The following is a 10,967-nucleotide window of genomic DNA, read 5'->3' as shown; positions in this document are numbered from 1 at the left end:
ATGTGAGGATGATCACTGAGTCTTCACCGCCCTCTGTGGTGGGGATTTACAAACATTCACCACCCTCGGAGGGGAGACATTTCCCCTCATCTCAGTCCCGGACAGTCCACCCCCTTTTTCAGAGACTGGGATCCCTGGTTCAGCCGGTAATGATGTTGTGCATTTCAATGTGTTCACCTCTCAGTCCTCGATTCTCTAAATGAAAGGGTTATCACATTTGATCTTTCTTCATATGATGACCCCACCACTCCAGGGATCAGTCTGGTGAATCTTCATTGCACTCTCCATAACAAATACTCTCTAACCTCTTTGTTAATCCTCTATGGAATTAATTTCCATCTTCTGCAGCCCCGTGTTGCCCCAACCACTCACCTCCCACCCCTGTCACTATTTCCACCTTCCCACCTCCCCCTCACCTGGATCCACCTCTCAGTCCCCAGCTCTTGCCCCATCCCCACCCCTCACCTCTTTTCTCTGACTATTTCCCGTCCACTCTCAGTCCGGAGGGAGGGTCTCGGCCCGAAATGTTGACGGTCCATTTCCCCCCACAGATGCTGCCCGACCCACTGAGTTCCTCCGGCAGTTTGTTCTTTGGTCTGTATGACCCGTGTTAGTGTGGGGAGCGGGATTTTACACCATATTCCAGGTACAGTCTCAACAAAACACAAATAATTGTCACTTTGCCCGGACCATTGGCCCCGCTTGCAGGGCAACAGTCTGCCGGTGTTTGCCCCCCAATGTGGTGAATCCCTCTGCTCGCCACCACCGTGGGCTCAGACATTTCCACAGATGAGCCCCTCCTGTCCCCACCGGGACAAACATCCTGTCCGCCCCCTCTCTCACCGTCTTCATCCTTTCAATAAAATCCCCCTCTCCCTCCCCGGGGAACCGGCATCAAACCGACGGGCCGAGCGGTCTCCTCCTACCTCTCAGCGACACATCAGACTCCGGCCGCAGGAGACGCTTCACAAACGCCCCAACTTCCCTCGGAGGGAAATGGAAATAAATCCGAAAGCGGACATTTACTTTGACGGTTGTCCCGCCGTGACGGAAAGTTCGGGAGACGGTGTCAGCGGGGTAACGCCCTCTCGGCTGATCCGCCTTCGCTATTGGTTGGAAGTAGTGATTGACATTGATTCACACCAATGGGAATGGTGGAGCGCATGAACCCTCTGTTGACAGCGGTGGGGGAGGGGCCGGTCACGTGATTAGTAGCCCAGCCGTTAAACCGACCAAGCTCGAGCTCACCAGCGCGCGGTGCACAAAAGGCCCCGGATGATCGGTTGAGGTAAGAAGGGATCTCCGGGTTGGGGGTCTCACCGGGCGGGCGTTTTCAACACCGACTTCGGGTAGTTGCTGTGAGCTCCGGACTCCGTGACCCGCAATCCCGGGACAGTCCTGCTCTCTTCCCTCTCTCTCAGCCCCACCATCCGTACACGGGCCCCGGGGAGCTTCCGGCTGATGAGGGAATGGGAACCGATGGATCTCTCAGACAGAGCTGAGCTCCAGCTGTCTAAATGCAAGGATCGGGAACTCGGAGAAAGGGAACAAAATCTTTTACATCAGCTGTTGAGAAAATCACCTTTGTTCTGCCTCCAGTCACAAACAAGAGAAAATCTGCAGATGCTGGAAATCCGAGCAACACACACAAATTGCTGGAGGAACTCAGCATTAGATTCAAGATTCAAGAAACTTTATTGTCATTCTAACCGTACATCAGCTCTGCAGGGCAGAATGAGACAGCGTTTCTCCGGGGCAGTGAAATCATAACATAACAAACACAACACTGAATAATAAACATAACAATAAATAGTAAAACACAACAGCCACGTATCAGTTAAAATCAGTTATAAATGTCCAGTGCGAGTTAAAAGTGTCCAAAGCAGAGTCAGGTAGAGCAGCTATTTAGCAGTCTGACTGCCTGTGGGAGGAAGCTGTTTAGTCGCCTTGTGGTTTTAGTTTTGATGCTCCTGTAACATTTGCCTGATGGCAGAAGAACAAACAGCGCATGCAGAGGGTGTGAGGGGTCTTTAATGATGTACCGTGTCTTCTGGAGGCATCGCCTCTGAAAGAGGTCTTGGACAGAAGGGAGGGAGACCCCAATAACCTTCTCTGCTCCCCTAACCACCCTCTGCAAGGCAGTACTCTTTTCCATAGATGCTGCCTGGCCTGCTGAGTTCCTCCAACATTTTGTGTGTGTTGCTGGTTCCACCTCCTTCTTTTCTGGACTTTCTCTCCGTGAGGACATGTTTTGACCCATTCTCTCTGGGTACATAATGATATCAAACACCTTTGCCCTGGGCAACAAGTAGCTTTCACATCACAAATGTGCCAGACTCCAATGAGACAGACTACTGCCCTTCCCTTCATATTCATTGGCATTGCCATCACTGAGTTCACCACTGTCAGTCTCCGGGGGGAGGGTTCAGGGGAAATATTTATGTACAATACAGAAACTGGTGTTACCTGTGTGTATTGTAGTGAAGCAAAAGTTGCTGGACAATTTGAAAGTGGGAAGAAGTGGAGTGATATTTGGAAATCTGACCTTTTTAAAGTGTAATGTAGCAAGTAAACCACATATAAACAATGTGCAAAAGCTCTGGTAAGAAAATCCTCCATTAACCTTTGCAGGCCTGCTATATATTCTGTGCGAGAGTGCAGAAAAACTTGATCAAACCCAGAGGAGATCAAAGTTCTTATTGACAGTGATTTGCTAGCTGTTAAAATTAATACCTCTCTAAATAAAATTCAGTGTGCATATGTTGTCACTGTGTAAAAAAATGGACAGTACAAGATTTTTGTGCACATTGGATATTACTAATAAGAGGAGACATTGGTAGGAAGGTGGGGAGACCTCCAGTGTCCCAGATGCCTTCACCTACAAGATGTACATCCAGCTGCAGCTTGTAACCCTGCACTTTAAGGAGTTGGTACTTGAAATGGATGAATTCCGGATCATCCAGGAGTTGGAGGAGGTGATAGATATGACATGAAGAGAGGTGAAATACACCCAAGGTGCAGGACACAGGAAACTGGGTGAGAGTCAGGAAGGGGAATGAGGTTAAATAGCCATCACAGAGTGCTCTTGTTGCTATCGCACAACAATGTGCAATGTTTAATTTATAGTCATTTATAATAAATAGTTTGTACATAGGACAGTCAATAGAACATAGAAATTCACTTGTATCAGCATGAATTAATCAGTCTGATGGCCTGGTGGAAAATGATGTCCCGGAGCCTGTTGGTCCTTTTGCTGTGGTACCGTTTCCTGGATGGGAGCAGCAGGAACAGTTTGTGGTTGTGGTGAATTTGGTCCCCAATATCCTTCGGGCCCTTTTTACACACCTGTCTCTGTAAATGCCCTGAATAGTGGGAAGTTCACATCTACAGATGCGCTGGGCTGTCCGCACCACTCTCTGCAGGTTCCTGTGATTAAGGGAAGTACAGTTCCCATACCAGGCAGTGATGCAGCCAGTCAGGATGCTCTCAGTTGTGTCCCTGCAGAAAGTTCTTAGGATTTGTGGCCCCATCCCAAACTTCTTCAACCATCTGAGGTGAAAGAGGTGCTGTTGTGCTTTTTTCACAACACAGCCGGTATGTACAGACCATGTGAGATCCTCGGTGATGTTTATGCTGAGGAACTTAAAGCTGTTCACCCTCTCAAACCCAGATCCATTGATGTCAACAGGGGTTAGCCTGTCTCCATTCCTCCTGTCGTCCACAATCAGCTCCTTTGTGTTTGTGACAATGAGGGAGAGTTTGTTTTCTTGACACCAGTCAGATGTTGTTCAGACTTCAGACAGAGTCAGCAATCAAATGGTTGAGCATGGTGTGATGAATGTGCTGAGCTGTGTATATCACAATGCAAGAAGCATCGTAGGAAAGCCAGATGAGCTCAGGACAGGGAATTATGATATTGTAGCCATTACTGGGATTTGGTTGCACCCAACAGTCTGAGGGATTTAGAGGAACAAATTTGTAGAGAGATCACAGACTATTCCAAGAAACAAAGGTTGATTCAGTAAGTGATTTTAACTTTCCATATATTGACTGGGACTCCCATACTGTAAAAGAACTAGATGGGGTAGAGTTTGTCAAATGTGCCCTTAATCAGTACGTAAAATTCCTGATGTAGAAGTGTGCAATGAGCTGTTACGAAATGATCCAGGGCTGGTGACAGAAATTAGTGATCATAATACCATGAAATTCAAAGTAAGTATAGAAAAAGAGAGGTCTGGACCATGGGTTGAGATTCTAAATTGGAGAAAGGTCAATTTTGATGGTGTCAGAAAGGATCTGGACAGGCTGTTTTCTGGCAAAGGAGCACTTGGTAAGTGGGAGGCCTTCAGAAGTGGAATTTTGAATGTGTAGAGTTTGTATGTGCTTGCCAAAATAAAAGTTGAAAGGTAACTGGTGCAGGGAACCTTGGTCTTCAACAGATATTGACGCCCCGGATAATTTGTTCTTCTAAATGCCTCAGACTATTGGGTGCTACCAAGACTCTTTAATGACCACAATATCATAATTCCACACCCTCAGCTCATCTGACTTTGTTTTCAGTCATCTTCTGTTGGTTTCTAAAAGCTTCCCAATAGTTTTTGCTCTTTTGTTTGCCCTCTCTTTGTCTTTTATGTTGGCTTTGGCTTCTCATTTCAGCCATGGTCGTGTCCTCCTGCGTTTCCAATGCTTCCACTTCTTTGGGATGTATCGATCACCCAGCTCCTGAATTATTCCCAGAAACTCCAGCCATTGCTGCTCCGTTGTCACTCCTACCTTTTCCCTTCCAAACAAGTTTGGCCAGCTTCTCTGTCATAGAAACATGGAGACGTTCAGTATGGAGACAGGGTATTTGGCCCATTTGGTCAATGTCGAAAAAACATTTAAGCTGTCTAATGCAACTACCTGCACCGGGACCATCGCCCTCCATACCCCTACCATCCAGACTCCCATCCAAACTTCTTTTACATGGTGAAACTGAGGTCATGTTCACCACTTCTGCTGGCATCTCATTACACACTCTCATGACCATTTCAGTAAACAACTTTTCCACATGTCCCCGTTGAATTTTCACCTTCCCCACTTACCCATGACCTCTGGTTGTCATCCCACCCAACTTCAGTGGAAAAAGCTGCTTGCATTTACCCTATGCATACCCTCATAATTTTGTATACTTCTAACAAATCCTCAAAGCAATGTATAATTTCTTTGTTTATGTTTAGAGCCTTTTTTAGATGTATAAAATGATGAGGGGCATTGATCATGTGGGTAGCCAGAGGATTCTTTTCCAGGGCTGAAATGGCTAACACAAGAGGACATAGTTTTAAGGGGCTTGGAAATAGATACCGAGGGGATGTCAGGGGTAAGTTTTTTACACAGAGAGTGGTGGGTGTGTGGAATGCACTGCCGGCTATTTGTGTGAGAGTGTTTCAGTTACTGTGGGGCCAGGAACCCATGCAGCTCAGTGGGAACAGGGTATAATACCAATGGAGAGAGTCAAACTGAGCCAGGTCACAGATTGGAGATGGCAGAAATGCCCCATTCTTATAGAGACAGGAAAAGCATCAGAGAATTTGATGGTCATTCCAGATACCAGCACTGTGCCCAGTTAGAAGATGATTTCTGTCTCCAACTTGGGTTGAACTTCACTGTAACAGTGTGATGCCAGATCAAACCTTGACAACTCAAGTGATCTCATCTGAAGTGTTGTCCTACACCCATTGATAGATTTTGTATATCTTTTTACAGGTTAAAAATGACAAGGAATTTGTCGATGGGAATCTTGAACACAACACACCAGTTTTGCTGTCTCTGTCCATGTATTTAAGAAGTGGAGCAAGGGATTCACTCGATCATCCTTCCTGCTCAGACTGTGGGGAGGGATTCACTTGATCATCAGACTGACTGGCATTCCCGTCATTTTACACAGGTGGGAACCCATTGATCTGCTCAGACAGTGGGAATGGATTCACTCGGTCATCTCAACTGAAGGTACATCAGGAAGTTCACACTGTGACAAGGCTATTCACCTGTTCTGCATGTGAGAAGGGATTCTGTCGGTCTTCCCACCTATGGGCACACCAATTAGTTCACACTGGGCAGATGCTGGTCATCTGCTGAATTTGTGGGGAAGGATTCACACGGTCATCTAACGTAATGACAGATCAGCGAGTTCACACAGGGGAGAAGCCATTCATCTGCTCGGACTGTGGGAAGGGATTCACTTGCTCATCTAAGCTGAAGGTACATCAGAGAGTTCACACTGGAGAGAGACCATTCACCTGCTCAGACTGCAGGAAGGGATTCACTCAGTCATCCCAACTGAAAGTACATCAGCGACTTCACACTGGAGAGCGGCCGTTCACCTGCTCAGACTGTGGGAAGGGATTCACTTGCTCATCCCAACTGAAGGTACATCAGCGAGTTCACACTGGGGAGAGGCCATTCACCTGCTCAGACTGCAGGAAGGGATTTACTCGGTCAACCGACCTACTGGTACACCAGCGAGTTCACACTGGGGAGAGGCCATTCACCTGCTCAGACTGCGGGAAGGGATTCACTCGCCCATCCCAACTGAAGGTACATCAGCGAGTTCACACTGGGGAGAGGCCATTCGCCTGTTCAGAGTGTGGGAAGGGATTCACACAGTTAGCTAACCTACAAGAACACCGGTCAGTTCACACTGGGAAGCGGCCGTTCACCTGCACAGTGTGTGGGAAGCGATTCACTCGTTCATCTGATCTACAGATACACCAGCGAGTTCATACTGGGGAGAAACCATTCACTTGCTCAGTCTGTGGGAAGGGATTCACTTGGTCATCTCTTCTACAGATACACCAGCGAGTTCACACTGGGGTGAGACCATTCACCTGCTCAGACTGTGGGAAGGGATTCACTTGCTCATCCCAACTGAAGGTACATCAGCGAGTTCACACTGGGGAGAGGCCGTTCACCTGTTCAGACTGTGGGAAGGGATTCACTTTGTCATCTCACCTAGTGAGACATCAGTCAGTTCACACTGGGGAGAGGCCGTTTACCTGCTCAGTCTGTGGGAAGGAATTCACTCGGTCATCTCAACTACAGAGACACCAGTCAGTTCACACTGGGGAGAGGCCATTCACCTGCTCAGTGTGTGGGAAGGGATTCACTCAGTCATCTCATCTGCAGAGACACCAGCGAGTTCACAGCAGGTGGAGGCCGATCACCTCAGATTGTGGGAAGGGATTCACTCGGTCATCTTGCCCACTGACACACCGGTCAATTCACACTAGGGAGAGGCCATTCACCTGCTCAGACTTTGGAAAGAGATTCTGTCAGCTAAATCAACCAAATGTGCATCATTGAGTTCACACTGGGGAGAGGCCGTTCACCTGCTGTGAATGTGGGAAGCGATTCACTCAGTCATTTAACCTTATGAAACTTTGGCTTCGGCTAGCAGCTTAATATAGGGGGTGGTAGCCCCCCAGCCCGGCCAAACTTAAGAAATCACGTTTGGGTGGATGCTTCTTGATGTGTCCCCTGTTACAAATCAGTACCCCGAAATAACAAACAGTACACAATATGTGATTAAATGATTGAGCTTTATAATTCTTACTTTGACTATAGGGTTAGTAAAGAAAACAAAAAAAAAGAAGAAAAAGGGCCCACTCTCTCCATTTGCGTCTTCTCATCTCTCCCCAGCAAAATACAGCGAAAATCTCTCTTCCAGACTCACAAGAAAGAACAACATTTCTGCCATGGGATAGCCCCGCACTCCAAAACTCTGTTATGTCTATTCGTAACCTAATCATTGCTGCTACAGAGAAACCGTTACCTCAACAGTGATACATTGCAGAGAGGCCATTACATGAGCAGTGAAACCTTACATCATGTTACACTTGTGACACACTGCTGGCTTCACTCCGGGGAGAAAGTTTCAATAAGCTGCATGCTGGATATTTGTCGATCACTGTTGCTGAATGCAATTTCGAGAGTGACTGTCGGTGCTGAACTCTGCAATTATTGCTGCTGCTCACCACACCCAGTTCTGCACCCAGGTCACTGGGCATGGGAGAAGTTTCTTCTGCTGCATATTCACCTTTAATGGGACTGGAGTTTAATATTCTGGATCTTAGACAAATAAATCAGTTCTGTTTTAAACTCTGTCTTGGGTACTTAGTGAATTTATAACACAATTAGTTTACTGTAGAGAGTCAACTCAGGCCGGCTGGACACTGCCAGTGATTCAGTTCCACGACAGCCCTTTTAAATCCTCCCCTGTTGTTCACCTCTCACTCTCTCCTTGTGGGATTGGTTCCAAACAGTCACCACTCTGAAGGATTTTTTTTTTTATTAAGTGCAATCGTGAACAATAGCCAGATCAGAAATGCTGATCAAGTCAACTAGTTCCCAAAGAGAACTCTGATAGGCCAATCAGAAGGTTCACTGCTGCTCAGCGATAGAATATATAAAAAAAAATCATATGTACAGGTAAGAGAAATTAAAAATAGTAGAAATACTGGAGTCATGATGATCATGATGAAATCTGCTGGAGAGAGACATTTATACACATGCTTCCCTCTATAATTCAAAGTGATTGAAGGATAAGGTTGCAGGGTGACAGAATGTAACAGGAGCACTTGGAACTAAAAACTAATCCCTACCGGGAGAAAACAGCACCTGTTCTTTCCGCACTGTTCTCCAGCAGTTTAAGGACTAAGTCCAGCCGGAAGATAAGTCACAAGTGCTCTTGAAAGTCAGGTATTAACCCTACTTGCCAACAACCAAGCATTGCCATCCTGGTCCCCTTCATGATAGCTTATGAAGAAGCATATGACTTCCCTCCCAGAGATGATAGGTGTTTGTGCACTCGACTCTTGAAGGCTCGGACCCCATCGTCGCAGATGTTTCCAACCACAGCATCTGGAAGACTGTCCCAAATTCTGATAGCACAGTGAAGGAAGCTTCTATCCAGTGTGTGGCTTCTCGCATCAGGCATAGAAACAGCCTGAGCAGGCATAGACAAACTTGATTGTCTGGTACGCCGTCTCTCATAAGATGAAGGCAGCATGGCGTGAGGGTCTGCAGGACTGTGGCTGGCCTGCATTTTGTATATTCTGCATTGTGCATTTTCATCTACACCTATAATCCTGGGAGCCTTTCTCTGAATGGAATCAAGCTGGCTGAGGCCACTCTGTGAGGCATTCATCCATGATACTTTGTACCTGGGCTTTGTAAACCGTGGCCCTGCCCTCTTTGTCTAATTTGGGTGCTACTTTCCACAGAGCTCCAAGCCTTTGTCCAGCCATGTATGAAATAGTGGAAAGGAGTTTATCCCATACCAACTTGCTGTCAATATTAATACCAAGGATTTTGCAGTTACCAAACTACAGGTCGGGGTTAGATGGATTCCTCTTCCTAGACATCACCATTGCCTTGCACTCAGTAGGCTCAAAGGTGACATTCCAGTCGTCTGCCCAGGCTTTCATCCTGTCAAGATCCCTATTCAGGCCTGCTGTCACTATATTACTCTCTCCTGCTCTAATTGAAGAGGTTTCCCTTGAATTCTCTGCAGATGGAGCAGGGTCAGAAGCCAGAGGCAGCTCTGCACAGGGCAGAGTTTGGGGCTCTGGATGATGGTCGGGGCAAGAACATATGATGAGGAGAAGGGAATCAGCAGCGGGGTGTGTCAACTGATGACAGAGTAGCAACATTTGGAAGCTGACTGGCAGAGAAAGTCTTTCGGTTTTCTGACTGATGATACAAACAATACCCGTGGTGTCGTGCTCCACTGATCGAGGAACATCTGTTGGTTGGGAATGGTTTTATCTGTTGAGGGAGTTGTTCCTGCTTGTATTGATTATCACATAATTGTTAATATTTTGACTGTAAAACTGGATCAGGCTTGAATTTATGGTGCCTTTATGATGTGACAGAGGGCATTCATGAGTGTGTATTTTAAAGCAAGATTTTGGTGAATGATATGTGCCACTTGATTGTACCTTTGTAAGTAATCAGATTGAGTTAAACTGCAACAGGATTGTTTCTGGTTTCTCTAGCGTTTTCTGCACTTACTACTTTGTATCTCAAGTATTTTTGATTTTTTTTTTCTTTCCTTTCGTTAACCACCTTGTCCTGTATTTCTGCAAGGAACCCCTCTGTTTCTGGGAAGAGGTTTCCAACTCTCAGTCAGGTGCTCGATGCTTCCTTGTCAACATCTCGTCTGTTCAGGTCGTTGGGATGTCTCCCATGGAGGGTCATACTCATTCCACTGGTTAATGTTTTCTTCCCTAGTGATGATTCATTTTTCTGAGTTGGGCTCTCATTTAAGTTTTCTGGTCTGTATTTCTTACCACGATTGCAGATACACACATGGAGTGCTGAATCCTGTTCATTTTTGAAGATAATATATACTTAAAAGTGTTATCTGACTGTGTGTTTTCCTTTTTCTTTCATGTCTGTTATTCCTCTTCCTCCTTCTGTCCAAGGTAGTGTTAATCTAAGTGGGTTTGAGTGTAAATAGTCTTTTCTAAAGTTCTTATTTATCTTTGTAAATTTTATTGATTGAAATGTAACCAAGATATTTTCATTAAAAAAGTCAATATCAGTACTGATGAAAGTGTTTATTACCTTTGCTGTATTTGTTAACTCTTGAGCTCTGTTTGACAGTTTTTTTTTAAGCCTTGAACTAAATTTTGTCAAAGGTTTTCCCTATTTTGCACTACTTTCTATTTTCTTTGCTTGTTGATATTCCAGATACGTGGGTATCAAGAGTCCTGATGAAGGGTCTTGGCCCGAAATGTTGATTCCCATCCGTAGATGCTGCCTGACATGCTGTGCTCTCCCAGCAATTTGTGTGTAGTTCTCATCAGGGGTGATTCAGAAGTTCATGGCCTAAGGTAGAAGGAGATGAGTTATTAACTTCAAACTTTCTGCATAATCCCTCAAAGAGTTGGCCTGCATGTGCATGTAAGGAGAGCTGTATATCTCAT

At 45.9% G+C, this 10,967-nt stretch overlaps 1 protein-coding gene across 1 annotated transcript; it reads left to right on the top strand.

Moving 5' to 3' along the window:
• The first annotated feature begins 1,188 nt into the window (after positions 1 to 1,188).
• LOC134341838 (zinc finger protein 227-like) lies at positions 1,189 to 10,110 on the top strand. The gene is made up of 2 exons (XM_063039772.1): positions 1,189 to 1,288; positions 5,746 to 10,110. The coding sequence occupies exon 2, from the start codon at positions 6,154 to 6,156 to the stop codon at positions 7,339 to 7,341; it is 1,188 nt and encodes a 395-aa protein (XP_062895842.1). The 5' UTR covers positions 1,189 to 1,288; positions 5,746 to 6,153; the 3' UTR covers positions 7,342 to 10,110.
• Positions 10,111 to 10,967: the final 857 nt, after the last annotated feature.

The sequence above is a fragment of the Mobula hypostoma genome, unplaced genomic scaffold, assembly GCF_963921235.1.
Source record: "Mobula hypostoma unplaced genomic scaffold, sMobHyp1.1 scaffold_75, whole genome shotgun sequence".
Taxonomy (NCBI): Eukaryota; Metazoa; Chordata; class Chondrichthyes; order Myliobatiformes; family Myliobatidae; genus Mobula; species Mobula hypostoma.
This window is presented reverse-complemented; position numbering and strand designations above follow the sequence as displayed.